General features: G+C 33.4%; 1 protein-coding gene across 1 annotated transcript in view; it reads left to right on the top strand.

The window, feature by feature from the left end:
• LOC115885102 overlaps positions 1-23,850 on the top strand; it is a 304,133-nt gene that overhangs the window by 222,671 nt on the left and 57,612 nt on the right. Inside the window, exon 11 of the mRNA XM_030903889.1 lies at positions 19,059-19,270. Within this exon, the coding sequence (XP_030759749.1) occupies positions 19,059-19,270 (212 nt within the window). The remainder of the gene's footprint in view (positions 1-19,058; positions 19,271-23,850) is intronic.

Genomic DNA, 23,850 nt, shown 5'->3' with positions numbered 1-23,850 from the left:
CAGATGCTCAGTAACATATCTAATGATTTTATCTAGTTATCTTTTAGAAAATAAAAATAGATTCTAACCTAATAGTGGCACTTTAACAAAAAAAAAAGTTTTTTATTTTATGCAATATAATAATATCGTATTCTTTAGGGAAATACATCGCGTTGCAGTATTCCCAATGCGGCGGCTGCAGATTTTTCCAGCATATTTGCTGACGAGCACATAAAAACCAGGATAAACTATAAACCTGGATGGTTTTCTCATTTTCTACCGTCTGTCCGACTGTCCATAGATCGATATACTGGACGTATCGATGGCTCAATGGTTTAGCCAATAGCTTATTGTTGAATATCCATACATCGCCTACGTATCCGGCGGCTTAAACCGGTTTCGTATAAACTACAATAGGTGTACATAAATTGTATGTAGGTACGTGTAGTTTATTTTTAGATATTTGTTCAGTCAATCTATTGGAATTAAAACGATTCGTGAATATGACATACATCTTTTATTAATAGTTCTTTCGAGTTAATTAATTTACTTTTAAATAATGATTTGAAGAAATTTAAAATGTGGTGCTTTGTTAATTCATACATAATAAATGAATCTAAAACACAAGTTAGATTTTAGTAAATATTTAACATGAAACAACCAACAAAAGACTTAAATATTGTTACAAGAGGGCTTTAAAAAAGGAAAGAAGTAAATTATCTAGAAATTAAAATTCATAATAACTTAAAATGGGAGGAGACACAAATAAACAGCTTAAAAAAAGGAAATGTCAAAAAAAAAATTGTCCATATTCCCCAAATTAAAAAACGTAATACCAACAAAAATATAGAAACGAATATACTGGAAAACGAATGCGCCTTATAAGTGGCTTACCCCCTATAACTTTTTTATTTTTTCAGATAAAAACTGGATTTGGTATGGATATGTTTGGTATTTTAAAAAACACCCTCGGTATATTTTTTCTTTATTCGATAGAAAATGACACTTTGAATAGAATGACATATCATATGTCAACTTCTGATATTTTCGAATGTGGTTTATTTGAAATTTTAACATGCAGTTCATAACAATTTGACTCGAAATACCAAGTGTGTGGTAGAAAATTATTCATATAAAAATGCTTTTTCCAAACATGTTAATGAGCCACCCTTTTTCCATTTGAAAAAAAAAATAGTTATAATTAAAAATACGATTCGGTGATGTTTTAACCGGCCAGGATAAGATACGGAAAATATTAGACGATCAAATCTATTTTTCCAAGGCTTCTTGACTAAAAATTAGTATTTTTAACACAGCCATGGCACTCTAGATTGATATATAAAATAATATTTTTAAAAAATTAAAAAGTAGATATTTTGATATCTTCCGAAGGTCTAAATAGTTTGTATTATAATTTATTATTCAAGCTAATAAAACTTTTTAGATAATTTCAAATACGAGCTAGCATAGTTTTACTGACCGATTTTGTTAGCGGAGACACAACTGGAGCTATTTCAGTTATAACGAATTTTCTTAAAGGTACATAATTATAATTTTAGAAGATATTCATAAAAAAAGCCCTAGTTGATTAAAACAAGTATCCTTTCATAATATTTGCCTCCTCCTTTAAGTGTTAAAAATTTTTCGACAGTTTTATTAACATTTGAAATTGTCACAACACAAAGAATGTTTACTACCCGAAACAGTGTTACATCACACAAACTTCGTACCTGTGTGTTTTGTAGTTTCAATAACTGCACTAATAAAAACTAAAGTCTAAAACACTTAAATATTATGACAAAGCCACGATTTTAATATTATTTCAATGTGATCAACACCGAAACTGCGGAAAACGAAAACTTCTAATTTCTACGGTATCGAGCAATGCGGTCCCAATTTTTAGAATTAACTGAAATACACCAAACCTATAAGCACTTTAAGCCGTTGATGAAAAACATGATATTTAAGAAATTAATATAAACGTAGACGATATCGACCAACTTATAAAAAGACGTACACGTCTTCACACTATGTCGTACATGTTTTCAGACTTGTACATGTTCATATTGTTGGATGATGTAAACAGTGACAGATACCAGGGGGGTGCTCGAAGGCCGAAGCCGAAGAGGACCAAACCCTCCCCTTGGGTTCGGCCAAGTAATACGATATTATTAATTTCTTAAAGTCACAAAGGACTCTGATGGAGTATGTACTTTGAGTAAAATTTTATGTCAAGCCCACCCCTTTACCGAATCTTGGATCCAAGTGAACTGCGACAAAGAAAATATCTAATAAATGAATACTTACACTTTTGAGATAGCAGAACGGAAAAATAAAGTTTTATAAGATGATGATGATGATGATGATGATATACATCGATGTAAAATTCTCTTTTTACATTTCATGTTACGTACTAACATTTTTTGTTAGGAACTCTTTAATTCCAATAGTAAAGTCAACAGCAATAAAAAGCAACATAAACAAAAAGATTAATTTCCCAGAAAGCATGCTTTGCGAGCAAACTTGACAAGACACTGAGGAAGTTTTAACTCAGTTTTTAACGACAGTGGTGGCTGGAGACGAATAATTAATTGCTCTACTTCGAAATTCTCCATGGACCCGTGTTGTTATATTGATAATTACATTTAGTGAAGCTTAGTAAATATTTAAGTCACCCTTAAAACTATTAGGAGAAATTTACATTATGTATGTCACGGCTAAAATATGTACTTGGCTAATTTTAAAACTATCCAGCTATTTTGTGAAATATGCAACACAGTTTGAAAGAATCTGCCAATTTTTGCAAAATAGAGTTTAACCAGCATCCAGTTTACAAACTAGCTGGTCAGTTTTCAAACTATATTTTCTTATTAATAAGATTTTATATTATTATTTTAATATTAGCCAATTATTTTAGTTAGTTTATATAATAACTAATTACAATATTGGCTAATATGATAACTTCATTAATTTAAGTCAGTTAAAATAGAAAGACTTCTATCTAGTTTATAAGCTAACAATTTGCAAAAGACGTTAGTCATCCCTGTAGTAGGACCAGTGATGCCAACTGGTGGGAAATTTCCCAATTCGTGGAGAAAAATCGAGATCCAGAGGGAAATGGGAAATTTTAATCCGAAACATTCATGGTAAATTCTAAATTCATGTACTGTTCTTAAAAAAATAGTTATCGTGAACGCATTTCTCAGTAAAGTGAGTAAAATCAAACTATAATTACCGCAACTAAATACGCAATTTTGGTTGGCATCACATATTATTCTTCTAACCCCTCCACTCGAGTACATGGTGATTTTACAACATATACCGTGTGAGTCTCAAATGTAGCTCACCCCTATAATTTTTTTTTTTTTTTAGTGAAATAACGAAATTTGGTGTTAGTATATGACATAAATTAGGATTGATTGACGTATTCAATTGTTTTCGGTCACTTCCGGTTTTACCGGAAATGACTACAACTTTTGATTTTTAAATGACACCCCAGTATTTTTTTTACTTTATTCGATAGAAAATGTCACTCTGAATAGAATGACATATCATATGTCAACTTTTGACATTTCGCATATGGTTTATTTGAAATTATAACTTGCGGTTCGTAACGAAAATTTGAGTCGAAATACCAAGTGTGTGGTATCAAATTATTCGTAAAAAAATGCTTTTTCCAAATATGCTAATGAGCCACCCTCGTTCCATTTGAAAAAATTGAGATATGATTAAAAATACGATTTGGGCATTTTGAGACGCACCCGGTATATGTTCTGTTGGCGACACTACCGGATGTTTCGCAAAAATGGCTCACTCCTATAACTTTTTAATTTTTTCAAATAAAAGAATACGAGATTCAGTATGCTAGGATATGACATAAATTAGGAATGATTGATGGCTATTCAGTTGTTTTCGGTCACTTAAATACGACTGCAACTTATTTCTGCATCTGAACGCAAAATAATATACAGGGTGTTGCATTAAAAAATTGAGAGGTATAGTATTTCAAATATAATGCGATGTTGGCGACGCCATAAAAATTACTCTGTATAAGATATTGTAAATTTTTATTCACGGGTTTATTCTGTTCTAAAATATAACTAAGTATCAGTAAAGTTCAATTCATTCTAGTTTTTAACCAGTGTGTACCGATTTTGGAACAGGCCTAGTTTAAACTGTTGTTGAAATCTTATTTTTTAGTAGAAACAAAACGATAATTTTAATCGACAGTAAGTATTCCTTAGTTTCAATAAAAAACAGAACACTTATGTATCTGAAGCAATAACAAACACCAGCCCGAAAATAACTTTACGTATACACAACGCATAAAAATATTCGATTTTCTATTAATTTAAACATCGGAAAAGCGGTGAAATAAAACATATTTTACGTCTAGAGCAATTGATTACTTAAACAAGTGCGTCAATACGAATAGAATAGCGAAAATATTTGGACATTTTCAAGTTCAATCGAACAATTCTCGCCGAAATACAATATTAATGGAACAGAACCGATGTTTATTTAATTCGATTTATATTAGTTCGAAAATTGTTATAATAACAGTTCCGAGTATCGCACGTAACAATTTTCCACGCCAATAAACAATTATTTGGAAAATGGAAAATTCCGAAGGGTATTTTATTGTGATAAATTGCAGCGGGACTAATTTGACGCTTATAGAAATAAACAACTCATACTATTTAAATATATTTGTTGTTCCGCTATACTACATTTTTTCTGCATTTTTTGCTTATAATAACTACCTAAAAGTTTGTGGGAAATGGAATTATTTTATTATTAATTTATGGAAAAATAAATTAATGTGTTGAACATCATTGATAAAATTCATTATATCAAAGGCAAAGCATAAAATTTAATTAAGCTTTTTAATTTTGTCCGCCATTGAATGTCTAGATTTTAGAATCTGTATCATGCGCACCACTCACACAATACCAGAAGTCAAGCTGCACAGATGACTCCTATAGATCGTGTTAGTAAATCAGTCTGCCAAAAAAGTATATCTTATAATGGAATAACATTATATAACAGTTTACCTTCGTTATACAGGAGATATTCTAGCCGAATTTTCAAAAAGAACATTAAATCTTATATAGTTGTCAATTATGTGATAATGCACTCCATGTTGGTCTAGGACAAACCATTATTATCAACCTTTAGAATTATAGCTTGTATACTTTTATTACATATTTATAGTGTTTTTTTTTCTCTTTCTTTCTGCGTGTAGTTAACTTTTAATAAGAAAGTAACTCTCAAAACAAGGCACAACACAAGACATTGTCTTAGGTGCCTTTATTAAAGAAAAGGCTGTGTTATTTTATGTACTAATCTAAAAGTTAATAAAGTTTATTATTATTATTTATATTATTATGTCTCAGGTCTAATTTTCAGTCAACTGCTCTTTATTAATTCTTCTCTGATCGTAATATGTATATGTTTACTAATGTTATTTTAAAAGATATACACATCTTTATTCGGTTTTTCTGATTCCTAACCACCACTCCCTTTCTTGCCACATGATATCGGAAAGATGACTTTATTCTATTTCCTTCCTTATTCCTTTTATCTAAATACTATCTAGCTTGTTCTCAGTCTTTCTCTTCTTCAGCTCCTTTGAGGATATCCTTTTGTTTTGGGAGCCTGTCGCCTGACATCCTTTGTACATGCCCTATTTATCAACTGATATCATCAACAATCGTAGATTTAGCTCCCGTTATTTCCCATATTCTTTCGTTCTTAGCCATAACTCTTTTTGATTTTCCAGCGGCTGTTCTCCAGAAATCCATTTCGGTTGAATAATTTGTTCAATGCTCTGTTTTATAGGTCATACTACCTCAGAAAAAAATGAGTATAACTTAAAAGAAAAGAGATATCATTAAAACATAATCAAATGCCAAAAGTCTCCCAACGAAAAAAAAAGTGAGATCTTATGTAAAACCTAGTCAGTTATTTTAGTTAGTGTTCATGCAAGCACTTATTCAACAGCCTTTTTTATATCATCGACATACTCAGCTTATTCAACCATTTCCAATTATGGTGTAGCCTCCCTCACATATTTAGATACTATCTTTGTAGTTGGGCCCATTGTTGCTAATTTCCTAATATCTTTTAGGTTTGGTCCTCCCTAGGTCTCGTAATTCCTCGTGGGTACCTTGCTGTAATTTTTGTGGGCCATCTGTTGTCAGTCCTTCTTGCCAGGTCTCCTGTCCATTGCCACTTGAGGGATTTTAGGGATTAAGCATGCAGGGATTTGATTCTGTGGATGACATCTATTACCAGGGTCTTTTGTCGTATCCACTCTATTCTTTTACGGTCTTTCCTAGTTATTCCCAGCATATTTCGTTCCATTGAGCATTATGCGACGTGCAGTTTCCTTATAATGTCCGTTTTAAAGGTCCAGGTTTCGCAGATCATGACTGGTATTACATTGGTCAAATGTTTTCTTCTTTAGATAAAGTGTCATTCTAGATTTGAATATGATTGAGTAATAAGTACTCCACGCTAATTTAATTCTTCGGTTGATTTCTGGTAGTAGAGATCCCGAAATGTACATTAGTTGTCCCAGATATATGAATTCTTCAACTATTTCCAGTTTTGTGTTATTTATTAGAATGTTTTTTTCTGTCTACTAGTTCGTTGTACATTACTTCAGTTTTTGCTAAATTCATTTTTCAACAGAGACCAACTTTATTGCTGGCTGTATTTAGTTAGTTAATTTGTGTTTGTAGTTTTTCAGAAATATGTCATCAACGAATCTTAGATGGACAAGATATTCTCCAGATTCCGTCCAGTCTAGTTGACGGAAGATTTCTTCTAGTGTTGCTATAAACAACTTTGGAGATTTTGCGTCTCGCTGTCGTACTGTTATATAGACATTATCAAGATCAGACATTTTTATTCCTTTAATAATAATAATAATGATTTCTGGCACTCGCACGGTACCATAATTATAAAAGAATAATCTACTATTTCGATTGCTAAATAAATCTAAACAGTGCACTTAAGAATAAAGTATTTTAGTTAATAGAATTTGTTGACGTCTTATTGCTTTTTACATTTGATGTTTTAGATGACATTTAGTCATATTCTACCTCGATCTCTTACATTTTCGTGAACATTATTTAATAAAGGTATTGATTATTTAAGTAACTCCCTAAGACAGAGGCTTCACGCTAACAAACATCCCCTATTGTAATCGTATTCCCGATCTTTATGCGAGACCGTACAGTCTGGAATAAACAAGACACAAACAGCGATGAAGACGTTTCGGGACGACGATAAGACGTCAGTATCAATGTCGGCGTTCCAGCAAAATGTGGGAGGGTAAAAGGAACTATAAAGACAAAACGGAAACGGCGCGAATACGAATGGCGGAAATCGCTGGATATTTGAAAGGCAAATTTAGTAGGGTGGGGGAACGTGGGGAGAGGACATGGAAAAAAAGCCGCCGGAAGGGCGATTGCTTTAAAACGGGCTTTGTTTCACGGTGGTTGAACAAGTTCGGGTAGTTACAGTAACTCAATAACGCTAGCGTAACTCTATGAGACAAGTCTATTCAGAATAAAAGTATTACTTGAAACATATATATGCCTTAATATCATCTATGAAGAATATCTACATTTTTCACAAAATGTTAATAATAAAAGAGCTTCTCCTCTTATTAGGACGATTCGTTCCACATTTTTTTTTGTAAAATTTTAACACTACTACTACTGCGATTAGTCGCTGACGTAGTATTTGACACGCGTCAGAACATGGTTACGCAAGGCGTTTCCTTTCATGAGCTTTTCTGTGACTGAAAAGTCCGATACGTGGATGTTATCTCTGTTACGCATTCCGTACTCTTTACTTTTTGATTGTCGCTGTTAACTGAGTTTACAATTCTACTCTTTTGCGTTCTATTGTGCTCTGCTTCTTTCCACCGATTCTGCATTCTTATCCCCCTTAAGTTTTTGTGGAAAACATCCTTATACCTTTTGAGTCGTCCACCCGGTTTCCTCTGACCATCCTCAAGCTCACCGTAAAGAAGAGATTTTGCTAGGAGGTTTTCTTGCATCCTGCATACGTGACCCGCTCATCTTCAGTGGGATTTATTAATCATGTGTTAAACGCTCTCGCAGCTAGGTTTTTCAAGGACCGATGAGACATGATGAAACCATTTGATTCTTAAGAGTTGTCTAGGGTATGTAACTTTTTTAATGCGTTCATGTGTCGGTGGCATGCACCCAGGTTTCGCTTCCATATAACATGGTGAGGATTATTATTGCTCGATACATTGCAAATTTAATTTTTGGTGCTCAAGTCATGATTATAGAACACCCTGTCTTTTAATTTCCAGAATGTCCTTGAGGCGCTGCTAATCCTGTGCTGAATTTCAGAGTCCTATCTCCGAGATATTGGCCTTTTCTGAAATCAAACTGTCGCGTCGGGGTAATTGAATTCCGCTACATATTTCAATAGTTCATCTCCGATTTTCATAGCATTATTGTGATCTTCCGGGGAAGTGCACATGATTTTAGTTTTTTCGAGTTCCAAACCCCCGTATGCCCAGGTATATGTGTTCAACATTTCTTGTAATTGCGTTTTTGCAACTATAGAGCTCGGTCATCAGCGTATTGAAGTTCTGTAATGAATTTGGTACGTGTTTTTGCCCTGAGTCTTCTAATGTTGAACAGACCGCTGTCGTATCTCTATATAATGACCATTCCTCTTTCCTGCAGTTTGTTATCCACTATAATGGAGAGCGCGGCCATGAATATGTTGAAAAGAAGAGTGATCCATGATGTGACATTTTTGACTTGTTGTTATAGAGGCTTTTACACAGTGTAAAATTTTATCAGTACTCCGAACTTTTTCATAATTGCCCAAAGTGCATCTCTGTTGACAGAATCGAAGTTTGTTAGGTCGATGAATGCAACATAAAGTTTATTTACACTGCTGCTCTTTTAATTTTTCCTGTACTTGGCGTACGGAGAATATGGAATCGACGGTGGCCGCGATTGGTGCTAAAACCCGTTTGCGATTCTGAGAGATTTTTCTCTATATGTGGGTACAGGCGCAGGCCGTTTAACATAATTTTTACATGAATTTTTCTTCTGATAGCCAGTAGTGAAATTTCCCGGTAGTTGATGCAGTCTGATGAACTTCCTTTGTTCTTAAATATATTTACTATATTCGCGTTGCAAAAGTCCTGAGGTTTCCCATATGACATCGAAGAGAGCCTTAAGATGACCAATAAGTTCTTTACTTGCACACTTGAAGAATATCTACATTTTTCTCAAAATGTTAATAATAAAAGAGGTTTTCCTCTTATGAAGACGATGCGTGGACACACTGTATATTTATATAGATATTTCGACCTGTTTATGTAAAATTTGAGAAGCCTGCCCAAGAGAAATTATTATTGGGCATCATTTTCGAAGCCACCAATACAGCACTTTTTTCGAGCACACAAGGTATTTATTTCAAAAATCATTATAGCCTCACAAAAGGATACATCACACAACTCCCCCGATTTTTACGTCCAATGGGCCCATCTTGCCACCATGGCAACCAACCACAAACAACACCGATCCGAAACAAAAGAACCTTTATAGACAAAGACAAATGTCCGTCGACAATTAATAACGGCCTACTTGATATCGCGTATAGTCGCATCGGATGGGCTGGAAAATTTCGAGGTTAGGACCATTTGTCATTCTGGAACCGCGAAACCATTAGGCTTAAGTGGCGCCTTGTCCTTAGAGAAATGCTAGGAAGGAGTGGGGGGAGATAGGAGTCCTTCTTCTCTCTCTCCTCCTTTACAGCCGCTAAACGTTTTTCTTTTTTTTTGCGTTGACAAGAAGCAAAAATGCTTTTAAGACCAGTCCCAGAATTTTCCTTCCATTCGTCGTTAGAGCTTGGGCAAAAATGTAACGAAAATACTTGATATATTAAACGAAAATATTATCTCTATTAAGAAAATTGTATTTATGTTTGAATGGGGAGTTCCGGAGCGGATACTTAAAAAAATTGCTAGGTTTAAAACCTATTTTTGATATTATTTTAGTTTAACAGCACTTTATACGAGAGATATTCAAAAGTAGAAACTCCAAGATAAATAACTGGTCAATTAAAAACTATTTTTTTAGTAACATGATTAAAATGAACCTCCATTTTTTGTAATAATTGATCTGCACTGCAAATGAGTGATATTAATTAGAATTAGAATTTAGAATTTAGAATGAGTGGGAGAGGGGTTAATCACTTCGACCTTACAGATCCATTGTGTCCCCCTTTCTTGAATCATAACTCATCATACAGTCCCAGGGCTTTGACAAAAGCCAGTATCTGGGACGGTTTTATAGAGGGTAGTTCTCCATCTCCAATATCAGTCGTACCAAAATTCATGGCACGAATAGTTGTCGTCTCGGCGCACTCAGTGATGAGGTGTACTGGTGTTTCACCATCTTCCCCACAGAATCTGCATTCGCCGTTTCTTCTTAGTTTCAATCTACTGAGGTGTTCATTGAGGAGACAGTGTCCTGTTAAAACCCCGTGACAATCCGAAGATTGTTCTTACTCAGACCCAGGAAGATCTGTGATTTTTCTTGATCATAAGCCCTCAGAAACTTCTTCGAGTGTCTTAGACCATTGCAAGATTTCCATTCCAGGTTGCGGATGGAATCTTCCAAGTTCTTGAGTTCCGCCTTGAGTTGGTTACCACTTGGAAAGCAGAACGGTTCTGGTCCAGTTAGTGGAGTGTTCGCTCCTTTCCTAGCTAGATTATTTGCTTTTTCATTGCCTTCTATCCCTTGGTGAGCAGGCAGTGATATTAATTAATTATATATCATATAATATAAATTCAACGGAATATAGTGTGAGAAAAGCATATTCAGTCGATAGAAAGATAGAATTTAGAATTTTAATACGATCCTGGATACTTTATCTCCGTGGTCTGTATTTTAATGCATGCGACAGAGATAAATATAAATGACCGGTTCGCAGACAGAGAGACAAAATAAAAAGCGGCAATAAAAAGCGTATTGCCGGTTTTTACGTGTGTAGGCAGAGATATGTATGGATATGTAAAAAGCTTCGCATTCTTTCTTTCCGACTTACAAGATCGCTCTAGTGATTCACTTCTGGACATATAGGTACGACCCAAGACCTTTCTCGTGTCAACCCGGTATGTAGAATGTATGTAGAATGAATTCTACATACTACGTATATTATTATCTTAGACTTAAATAAATTAGAAAAAAAAATAAACTATTTTAAAAAGTTTTATGTACACTACTGAAGTTTCATGTACACTACTCTAAGTTAAATATAACCTATTACCTACAGCTGTAGTAAAATGAGTAACTAATAATTGTGAAGAATAAAGTTCCAACTCTAAATGCAACATTCTTCGTAAACGCCTACTTGTGCTGTTTGAAATGTTAATGCAAAATGCGACAATACCGCATAGAAGACATGTATCAACCCAACTTTTATCTCTTTTTAATATATTTGATTTTTCACTAACCTGTCTACATCACTGTTAAACACTTTAAAATCCAACACACAATTATGCCCACTTGCACCGTTTGTATAAATTTTATTTAAAGGCTAAACAGTGATTAATTATAATAAAATATGTATAGTTAATCACTGTTTAGCTTTTAAACAAAGTTTATACAAACGATGCAAGTGGGCATTAGACAATTACTTTAACTGGTTAAGTCTTTGAAATATGTCAAAAAGCTCATTGTATATGTTGATACTGTGTTTATTTTCGAGAATTTTTCGTTTAAGTGGATACATTTGCCGATCGAACCCCTAAGCTACTCAATCCCTAATCCCTGATATCCTTCCATTAAAAATAGTACCTCTTTTCAGGAATTTTTAGCTTCACTCATTTTGTATCTCTATATAAAATACAGTATCTGTCTGTTTTACTGCCAGTCCTTACACGATTGTAATGGGTATAATTAATATTTTCTCAGATTGGTATCTGCACTAAAAAGTGTTATTTCTGCATAACTAAAATTATAGATACTCAGTATAACTGCAAATATGGCATAAATTGATATGGTATTTTCCTCACTTCGTTTGTTTGTCGCAACGAGGTTTTATAAAAGCCGGCGCCCCTGGTCGGGGCAGCTAGTAATATAGGGTAATATACTATATAAAACTAATTTTGTAAAAATTATTATCTGTAATTATTTCAACGACTATACTGGTATTATTAACTTGATTATGGAGTTAATGGTTCTCGGTTGGAGCCGTAAAATGGATTTTGAATAAAGTTAATTAAAGTGAATGTAAATGACAAATTTTAATAGCTCTATAAAAAATACACTTTTAGCTGTTCCAGGTTTATTACCAGGTTTAACAAACATAAATTATCTTATTTATATTTATGATAACAAAAATGAAATTAAATACTTAACGATTTTAAAGCCAGACCTATGGCCAGACTCTGACGACTCGTGTACTTGACAAACACTTGTTATTGGTATCGGAATGATTTTTATTTTTTGGATCGAGATGATTTTTTTTAAATGGAAGACACTGTATAGTATTGCATTTTTGGCTTTCTTTCTGATCAATTTACATAATCCTAAAATATTATTAAATAGATTTAGATAGTTTCAGAGATATTAATAAAAAAATAAAAAATATATTTTTTCGTTTTTTTTTTAATTACTAAAAATACAAGAAATGCTCTGAAAAAACTATACAGGATGGTACGAACTGTATTCCGGAAACTTCGCCAGCATTTTCTACAGATAAAAATAAGTAAAAAAGTTCATATAAATATATGTCCTAAATAAATGGTTAGTTTCGGAGATACAGGGTGTAGGATTTTCATTTTTATCTCGAATAATTTATGAAGTAACTTAAATATTTGGATGGATATTGGTATCTGGAAGTTTTTTAACATCAGAAATTTGATTTTGATATCAATATGACGCCTAGTTGTAGGGGGCGCCACCTACATATTTTTTACTGGTTTGAAGAGTAATAACTTTTTGTGCGTACCTGTATAAAATTACTTAGTAAAAAATATACATTTTAAGACGTCTTATGCGCAAAAAAGGTCTCTTGGTAAAAATCATTACGAGTAATGGTTCTCGAGATATTTGGAATCGAAATTATCAATACCTGCCATCATTGACATAAATTAAAGATGTTGACTAAATAGTTATGAGACATTTATGATTTCAGTCTTTCAAATGTTTTTGTGCCAAAAGTTCAACAGAAACTGTTTTATCATCATTTTTTCGCTCACAAATTTATGATTAATTTAAAAAAATAAAATTTTTCCAAATTTAATATTAAATTAATAATATATAACGAGTTATAACACATCATACAGTCTCAGGGCTTTAACAAAAGCCAGCATCTGAGACGGCTCCACAGAGGCCAGCTCTCCATCCTCGACATCAGCCGTACCAAAGTTCATGGCACAAACGGTCGTCGTCTCGGCGCACTCATTGATAAGGTGTTCTGGTGTTTCCTCATTTTCCTCACAGAACCTGCATTCGTCGTTGTTCTTCAGTTTCAGCCTACTGAGGTATTCGTTGAAGAGACAGTGTCCTGTTAGAAACTCCGTGACAATCCGAAGATTGTTCTTACTTAAACGAAGGAAAATCTTTTATTTTTTTCGGTCGTAAGTTCTGAGGAGCTTTTTCGAGTGTCTTAGACCGTTGGAGGACTCCCATTCCAGGTTAAGGATGGAGTCTTCCGGCATGAAATACATAGCGAACTTTCTGCCATATACAGGGCTGAGGTCGGATTTTTTATAAAATCAACTGAAATGCACCTAGCCTATGACAAATGTTTGCCAAGTACACGGGCCGTCTAAGTCAGCCATAAGCTTTTGTTTAAAATACTTTTTTAGGTCCGAAATTAGAGAATAAAAAAAATTAAATTAAGATTGTCAAAAAAACCTTCGACAACGTATATTTTGTAGAAGGTAATGACTAAAACTCTGTTTAAACGATTTTGCAATATGCTTTTTTTTAACTGACCACACAAATTTCCAGAAGGACAAATAAAATAAAATAAAATGCTATTGGATCACAGTCAGTGGTTTTTACATCTGCTGATCAATAAACGAATGTTTACGACAGGTTATGTATTCGATTTCGGTTTTATCTCCCGTTTTTATTGTGAAAAAACCCTAACCACATTACGCGGACTAAAAGCTTCTTGTTGATCCGGTTTATTTTATTTCCTTTCGAAAAGGGATACAGTTGATAAATATCAAAAAGTAGACCGAAAAAAAATTATATCAAACCAATAAAAAACAGAGTTTTATAGAAGTACTAAGATAAATATAAAATGATGGGATACCTATTTAGAATATAATACTGAGGCACTTATTGTCTGTTATCTCAATTCACATGTAAATTCGTATGATCGAAAAAAAACGGCGTCAATGATGGCTAGGGAACGACAATCGATAATAATTTTAGCGAAGTCAATCTCTAGACGTCTATTGAAAAAGATAGAACGTTTCTAGGCACAAATCTAGGATGTGTTTCACTTGGGTAAAATGTACATAGGTACATGTATTACCAAAATATAATTTTATTGCGACTGCGAAGAAGACTGCCTAGGTTTGAGATGACAAGTCTATTTAAAAAATAAACATATTTATTTAAATGCAATACATTCAGTTTTAAGACGCTCTGTACATAAATAATTATTGATTTTTAAATTATTATTCGCAAACTAGGGAGAGGGAAATTAGACGATGATCAGAGATGATAGGTGTTGGGTAATAGTTTTTAGTATACAATTCGAGACGTACTGATCGTTAATTTGTAAGTTTGGTCATTGTGACAAAGAATGTTATTAAAAGATAAAGTAAATGTTTTTATTCATTATTTCATTGGAGTTAACTAAAGCACACTGCTTATCTTCCTGTTGTAATATTCTGTTCTAAAGCATTTCCTTATTTATTTCATCTGAGAATTATATTATAGGTATATCATGTGTATGTATTTAATGGAATCGATTATGGTTGAATATCTTGAGTTTAAAAGTAGTCTAAATACAACCGTCTACTATCCATTCGTACCGATGTTTTTGGTTCAGTGTGACAAAAAGGGCCTTGTTGAGCGTACTAACATATCTTAGCAAGCAAAAATTGTTGCAAGAAAAAAAGTTGCAAATTAGTTGAACTTGCAACGGTTTTGCAACCTCTGTAGTGTAGTGTAACGTGAAACCGCACACGATTCATATTGGACTAGTTTTCAATCAGTCACAGATATGTTGTTTTTCGACCATTTCCCGCTGCGTTGCATTTTAAGAGTTGTTATTTCCACAGGGTTATTTTATATCTATATCAAAATGGCTGATTAAGAACTAAATATCGAACTGACATAGTAACCTATTTAAATATAATACTACACCAACTTGAATTTGAATTGAAACTGGTTCACGATGAGTTGCATCTATGTGCGTGTAGTAGTTCCCTTTAAGTTGGAAACTAGTTGTAGGGTAAACTAGTTTGCAACCTTTGTCTCAAAATAGTTGCACCGTGGGCGCTGGGTCTTAGTATCTGTGGTTCGGGACCTGGTAAACTAACAAAAATCTCTTCAGTTTTGAATGTAATAAATGTGAAATATTTTGAATCTATTGAACTACAAACCTTGGTATGAGAACTGTATGTCTTATGTATATTTTAGTATTACTTTATTAAAGTTCAGAACAGCATAGTTGAATTCTTTGGAATAGTGATCAAGGTTTTCTCTGCCGTGCTCTTTTACTTGCGAATTCCAGGCAGAGTACGACTCCTTTCATTTCATTAAATAAAATAAGTAGGGCTATTTACAAATTTAACGCTTGATTTACATAACCTATTCTCCTCAAATTTGCCTAATATTGTTTCTGTCGATCGCATCCGAGATTAGTCACAAAAAATATATTTAACACAACGATCCTTTATTTTATTTAAAGTTATTACTCATTATACACTCTCAGGGCTTTAATAAAAGCCAGTATCTGAGACGGCTCTACGGAGGCCGACTCTCCATCCTCGATATCAGCCGTACCAAAGTTCATGGCATGAACGGTCGTCGTCACGGCGCACTCAGTGATAAGGTGTTCTAGTGTTTCCCCATTTTCCCCACAGAATCTGCATTCGCCGTTGTTTCTCAGCTTCAGCCTACTGAGGTGTTCGTTGAGAAGACAGTGTCCTGTTAGAAAACCCGTGACAATCCGAAGATTATTTTTACTTTGATTTTTCACGGTCGTAAGTTCTGAGGAACTTTTTCGAGTGTCTTAGACCGTTGGAGGATACCCATTCCAGGTTACGGATGGAGTCTTCCAGATTCTTCAGTGCCGCTTTGAGTTGGTTGTTGGTTCCCGCTTGGAAAACAGAAGGGTTCTAGTCCAGTTAGTGGAGTGTTTGCTCCTTTTCTAGCTAGATCATTTGCTTTTTCATTGCCTTTCATTACCCTGAGTTGTTATACTATAACAGTAATAAAATATATTGCATCAAAAGTTCAAACTGAACAAGTAGGCTTTTATGGAAAATGTTTTATCTAGGGTTTGAACCTTATTTTTCAGAATAAGTTACTCATTTTACTACAAAATGTAATAGATTATATTTAGCTTAGATATATTATCTTCATTTCAGTAGTATATATGAAAGTTTTTAAAATAGTTTAGTAATGTTTGTTATTTTTTTTTATTCTACCATCCTATTCAGCTATTCAAATTTATGTATTTATTTTTTATTAAAACTGAAATATAAGGCCAGCTAAAATACAGAGTTTTCCAGCCTCGATTAGTGCAGTGCTGCAACCCATTTGAATTGAACCAACTCAACCGAAACAAACTATATTTAAACCTCGTATAGGTCGCAATTCGACCTCCTCTATGGCTGAAAACGATCAAAAGAGCCCTGTTCAACCAAATGGAACAAAATATCGACCCTTCGGTTACGAAAATAACTCCAGTTCTCTTCTGGTCTATTAATTGCATACGTTTGAAGAGAAAGACAGACACACGGAGCCCTCTAGGGTATTTAGTATGAAACTCGCCACCATTCGTGCGCCACGATGTACAACATCGTCCTTCAGAAAAGTTTCTTGATCAAGTTCGATCACGAAAACAATAATTGGAGGGAGAGCTTTCCGATCGCTTGTCTCCAGAACCATCTGCTTTGGTAAGAAGTTTATCTTGAGACAGATAGTGTCAACTTTATCCTCTCGAGTCCACTTCTGCACGTTTATGTTTTGCTCGTTATTTGATTTGTTTTCCTAACGGCCGACTCCCGGAAACCGCAATCTTTTCTGGTTTATTTATTTACAAAATTTTGAGGATAAATACAAATTTTCACTGGTAATACCAGAAGAGGTTAAATTATTTCCGGAATATTTTTCAAATTAATGAATATTTTTAAGGTGAGAAAATGTTCCACCAAATTGTGTTTAAAATCATTTTAAAATTATATTTTTTCATTTCTGAATATGAATATTTTTTTCTTTGACAAACAGCAGCACCTGGAAAGTTTGGTTAACTTGATAATTCAGTTGTCATTGTAACTAAGTAAAACATTAAAGCTTCATTTAGAACCTCGCGATTAGTGGAATAAATTAGTGGTTTCAATTACACTTTATACTTTTTAGTTTACGATCATTCACAATATTATCTAAAAAACACAATTAAAATTAATATTATATCCTAGCAGCAGCTTGTGGTAGTCAGTTGTATCCATAGAGAAAGCATAATATTTACCTTTTAAAGTAATCAACTATTGATTTCTAACCAAAAATTCTCTGGACAGATGATAATCAAAGGTCAAAAAGACATTCCTCGCAAATTTTGAAATATAATTAGTAGAAAATTTAAATGTTTATTAACTTTTTCTACTAATTGAAAATAGCTACAACTAATTTTGACATTCTCAATGCTGACATTGAAATTAGAGGAACAAACTTCTACGCTAAATGAAACCACTTATTAATTCCACTTATTGCGAGGTTCTGAATGAAGCTTAACTTACGTTTGAAAGCTGCCAGTTTTGTATAAAAAGGTTTCTCAATTTTTTAGTATACTTTTAAAATTAATGTTTTAAAATGTCATGTTATTTGTAATTTATGTGAAAAATTGTCGGGCGCAATGGCTATCATCATGCTATGTCATATCTGGCACAACTAATAGAAGCGGTTATCATTTGATGAAACACTACTTGTATAGAGTTGTTCAGGAATATTTGCATCTAAATTATTAAAAATTGAAACTATAGTCTGTCCAGCGAATCAGAGATGAGTTCTACAAAAAAGGCGGCGGCATCCAGTTGGCTTGGAAATGACGATCGATGACACTCCCAATATAATTTTACATATAAAATGAAAGCGATCTTTGTTTTTCGATTATAATAATTGTACTATGTTATCAGACTTAGGTATTTAATTTCAATTCCAAGTCCAGTTTTTTCGCCTTTAAGAAGAAAGGAGGTGGCGCAAGAATATACAAGGTGAATCTTACATAAGTGCAAATATTTTTAGCGGTAGTAAACTTCGACGATTTTTTGATTTTTTTTTAGTTTTTAGTTAAAAAACATAATTTCTAGATAATATGGTAACATAGGTGGTTTGGTTTGGTTAAAAAAAGATCTATAATGGTTCTCAAAATTTAAGCAAAGAATATTTTTTTTGGAAATTTTCAAAGTAAAATAACTGGGTTATTTTGGACTTATTTGAAAAACGGTAAAGAGAAAATGTATTTCTTTTATCGAGATCTACCAGTCCTGAAAATATTTACACTTATTTAAGACTCACCCTGTATAAAACACCTTAATTATGTAAGTAAAAAAATAAAGGCGTTTTTTTTAAACATATTTGAATATAGAAATTATAACAAAAAGTTATAATGAACTGGACATATGGAAATTTATTCTGGCCTATAAATGTCAGAAAATTTCCATTAGAATTCGCTGTTGGTTACTAGAGGGAAAAATTTCCGATAAGTTTATGAGTTGCCATGGTACACCTCGCGAAATCAACTATTTTGATTGGTTAAAATGTACTGGGGGGATATTTTCTTGTAAAATTGAATTAATTTCATTGTTTCAGTACGGAACAACTTCCGGGACCAACTTCAGCGGCAGGATCGGCCCGCACGAGCGCCTCCTGCAGTTTGGCTTCGTCTAGGGAAAGCAGTACCTCGGCCCCAGGCCCCACACCCTTCAGGGTGCTGATGCTTGGGGGCCCAGCCGTCGGAAAATCCTCTCTGGTATCTCAATTCATGACTAGCGAGTACCTGCATGCCTACGACACTAGTATAGGTAAGTAAAATCTAATATCAAACAGAAAATATACAGCAGAGGTACCTGCTTTATACATCCGCAGGAATGTACATATAAAACTATAGTTTCTTTATGAGCACCTTTGAAAAAACTGTGTGTGTACTATTTGCGCATATTTGAAGTGGAACTTCGTACTAACAGCTATTAAAATGAAGGATTTGAAGGACATGTTGAAAAAGTGTAGTTTGAAATGTTGAAAAAGTAATTTATGCGTAACAAATATTTTTTACGTGTAACAGATAGTTTTATATGCGTAAAATAAACACAAAGTCTTTAATACAAAAAATAAATCCTAATTGTAATCGAGCAACGTTACAAAATTACATACTATCCGCTGTTTAAAGCTTCAAAATAAAAAGCTCGGCAAAATTTTAGAAGAAAGGGAACCACTTAAATGAAACCTCTTCAGCCGAGTTTTCCGGTAAATGGATTTCCCGATTGCTTTCGATGACGCAAAGAAAACTTTAATTGGTTCAAAGTTTCCTCTATCTATCTATACTTAATATATCGTCTAAACCTCACTCTTATTGGACTAGAATCTTTCGAATCTTTATAGCATTTGGTACTAAAAGTTTCTATTTATGTACGGGAAGCCTCTTGAATAAGTGCTAGGGTGTATCTTAGGGGGTGGTAGATAAGGATGAATGAAACATATGTGCTATTAACTATTTTTAAAGTGAATTGAAAATAATCGAGGTATTTAATTTAGAATATGCTTACATTTTGAGACGCGCCGACCTAACCTAACCAGCAATCAACCGGATCTCAGCTTATCCGTTGCCTTTTAGGTAAGATACTGCCGTTGCTTCAAAGAATTGCGAAGATATGCAACCTAATGGGCGACTACGTGACAAGACTGATTTTATTTCCCCTTACGTCTCAAGTGCTGTACGGTGGAGCCTCTACTCGTTCTATGATCAATGCAAAGAACACTCATTTTTCCTAATTCTGCTAGCCAAGGCATATCGTAGACGGTGTGGAACTGAAAGCGACAGTGTTGCCATATAAAAATATGTAATATCTGTAATACGTTTGACAAAAATATCTTTGGTTAAAAAATGCGCGTTTTTGTATTGAAAATGTATTCGTGTTAAACAACAAAAATAAAAATTCTTTTATAGGTACTGAATATTCCGTATGATCTAAAAAAGTCGTGCAGTTGGCTAGGAAATGACAACTATTGACATTTACTATATTATTTTACATAATATGAAATAACAGCCATCTTCATTTCCAAGCCAACTCTGGCGCCGTTCTTTGTTTAATTATATAATATTATATTAAATTGTTTAATGATAGAAAATCCGTAATATTAACGTACTGTACCAAAAATGGAAAAATCTACGGATTAATCTGAAGTTCTGGCAACACTGCCTCTGACAAGCACCCTCTCTGTCATCTGAAAGCAGAACTACGGGGGAGTATTCTTAGTAACCGCTGTAAACGACGAATCAGCGCGCAGCGGCGCAGAGCTAAACTAAATCTCAGACATATAACGGAAACGCCAACTACATCTCGGACATATTTTGTGCCACGAAATCGCCCATAAGGTTGCGCATCTTCTTATTTCTTCAATCAACGATAGTGCACTCTTAACTTTATTGAATAGCTCGTGATATCGCGATAACAAGAATAAGTCTTCAATATTGTTCAGATTAATTCTGTGTAGTTAAAACTAAAATGCCCCAAGTACTGCTCCATTGAATTGACTTCAGTTCTTCATTAATGCAGTTGTTTTTTGATTATTCCAAATTACATATTATAATGAAATTTCTGTAATAGAGCCTGCTGGAGAAAAGCTCCTTCCGGACAAAGTGTCGGCAATTAAAAGGAAAAACAGTAGAAGAGCCACGTTGACTTAATAAAATTACTTTTCCTCTTGCTGTTCCGAAGTGTGTTTTCCTCGGAGTGAGGGAAAAAAGAATGGAAAATGGCGACAGAGAGAGCGTTAAATTTTTATGAAGATGAAATGAAATAAAACGTCTCTGCGGGGGTAGTTTTATATGTTTGACGCCAGACGGTGTGGAGTTTAATCTAGAATCTCGATATTATAAACTGTCGCCAGGAGAAGGTAATATTTTTGTTTGTTTGTTTAGGGCAAAACGATAATAAGGGCTATTCTATTGTTCAACTTGTTTTAATTACTTACTAGTCCTATACAGGGTGACAATATGCAGAGTAATGCGACGTGTATTTGTGAGCAGTCCACGTGTTACATCAAAAATATTGATATTTCAATACAAATTTTGTGAAAGCGAATCAAATTATGGTAATTATTGGAAAAACTGGTAATCTTCCGATTTTCACTAAAATTGGTATACCTACACCCTATTTTGAGGTCGTAGATTACGAATCTGAATTTCGAATCTCTTTTTTCCTGGCGGTCTCTTACCGTTTTCCAAAAAAAACGGAAAATAATTTCAACATTGAATTTTTCTTTATTTCAGCCCTATAAAGTAATAATTTCACTATATCTTCATTATATTATACTAAAAAACACACTTGATTGAGGATAGAAAAATGTCCAAAATTTTACTGAAAAACACTTTTCTTAACAAAATACCAAAGAAAATTGAGACCAGATGGAAGTTTAACATTTCATATAATATCCTTCTTTTTCTCTCTTATGCTATAAGATAGACAAATATATTCTAAATCTAATCTAGAAATTTGAAAATTTGCAACATTGCCTATTACGAGATCTGACAATAGTTAATTATTATATAACAACAAAGTTGCACAAAAAAATTTTGATTGCATTGGTTTCAACTTCTTTGCGGAGGGGGTTATTCTTTTTTTGATATAATATAACAAAAAAGATTAACCCCCTCCGCATCAAGAAGTTGAAACCAATGCAATTAACAGTCTTTCGTGCAACTTTGTGGTTATAAATAGTCAGATCTCGTTGGTAAAACAGCAGTTATGGGCTCTGTCATGGGTAGGAGCCGTTCCTCTGGCAACCGCCTTACGTAATCCCAGAGGGAGCGAAAAAAACGAGTTAAATTTAGGTTTAGCATTGGCAACGTTGCTTTAAATATCAGAAACACATAACTGAACATTTTCAGATTGATTATAAATTTATTTTAGTAAATTTTCCTCTATTGTGCATAGAATTGGCTAAAAAAGTAACAGAAATTAACAAAAACCTGATTGTTTATTGAATACCTTCAGAAACAAAATATGTGCTAGAAAACCTTAAAAATATGGGAAATTAAGAGAAAGTTCATGTTGAAATAATTTTTCGTTTTTCTGAAAAACAGCAAGAGACAGGCAGAAAAAAGTTCAGATTCGTAATCTAGGACCTCAAAATAGGGTGTATACCAATTTTTGTACAAATCAGACCATTTCTAGTTTTTCCAATAAATACTCAAATTATTTACTGATTTAATAAAATCTTTGATAAATAGATCAATTGATTTAAAAAAAATCAATAATAATTTGAAATTATTTTTTACTTTACGCTTATAAAACTATTTGTTAAACATAAAAAACTATTTTTTGCGCATAAAAAACTATCTGTTACAAGCAAAAAAAACTAATTTTACTTGTAAAAAACTATTCTTTAAGCGTAAAAAAATATTTTTTTAAATTATTACTTTTTCAACATTTCAAACTACACTTTTTTACATATCCTTCAAATCCTTCAATTGAAACACATAGTGCATACCCATTTTTTTCCAAAATATAGTGACATAGGTATTTCACGGTATGAAAATATAAAAATCTAGTATTTTAAAACATGCTGGAATTCTTAATATTATTCAGCGTTTATTCGACAACGGAATACGGATAAAACTAAAACACAAATAACAGAAAACAATCCAATTTAAGCGTCTTGTTTCAACGAGAATTAAAGGAGTAAACATTTCAATTAGCAGATGGAAAACTGTAAAACGGTTGGAAATTCAGCCTTCCATCATGTGTTTAACTCGCTTTATTCTTCTCAGACATACATTCTCGAAACTCTTCCACGCCAGCACGGAAAAATCTGAAAGTGCCTCTTGTGCTCAATTTATACTTTAACTGAAGTCGGCGTTTTGCTCTAACTCTTAACGATAAAACTTTTCGAATTATTGGTGAAACATACTGTAGAAATGTCGAAAAGTGGTATCTAAGCGGAGAAAGCTTAATCGCCTGAAAATCTTATGAATAAAATATATTATGAAAGAAGATTCAAAATAAAAACTTGAAAATATACCCTAAAATCACTGTTATAAATAAAAATAATTTGTTTTCAATATCTTACAGGTTTTATTTTACGTTTAATCAATGAATATTAATAATAAGTTCGGTTCTAGTTTAGTAGAGCGTTCGCTCCTTTTCTAGCTAGATCATTTGCCTTTTCATTGCCATGGCATGGTGAGCTTTCAATTCATCTCTTGGTGAGCTGGCACTCAGAGTAGGAGGATTTTTAACTTTGCCTAATTGTTCAGCTTCTATAGACATTCTTTGACCAACTTCGAATTGATGGTCACTGAGTTGATCGCTTTTAATGCTGCTTGACTATCAGATAAGATGACTATTTCTGATTTACGATAGTTCATATCCAAGATAAATTG

Source organism: Sitophilus oryzae, unplaced genomic scaffold (assembly GCF_002938485.1).
Source record: "Sitophilus oryzae breed Bouriz unplaced genomic scaffold, Soryzae_2.0 scaffold_374_pilon_pilon, whole genome shotgun sequence".
Taxonomy (NCBI): domain Eukaryota; kingdom Metazoa; phylum Arthropoda; class Insecta; order Coleoptera; family Curculionidae; genus Sitophilus; species Sitophilus oryzae.
The sequence above is the reverse complement of the archived record's forward strand: the minus strand, read 5'-3'. Positions and strand labels throughout refer to the sequence as shown.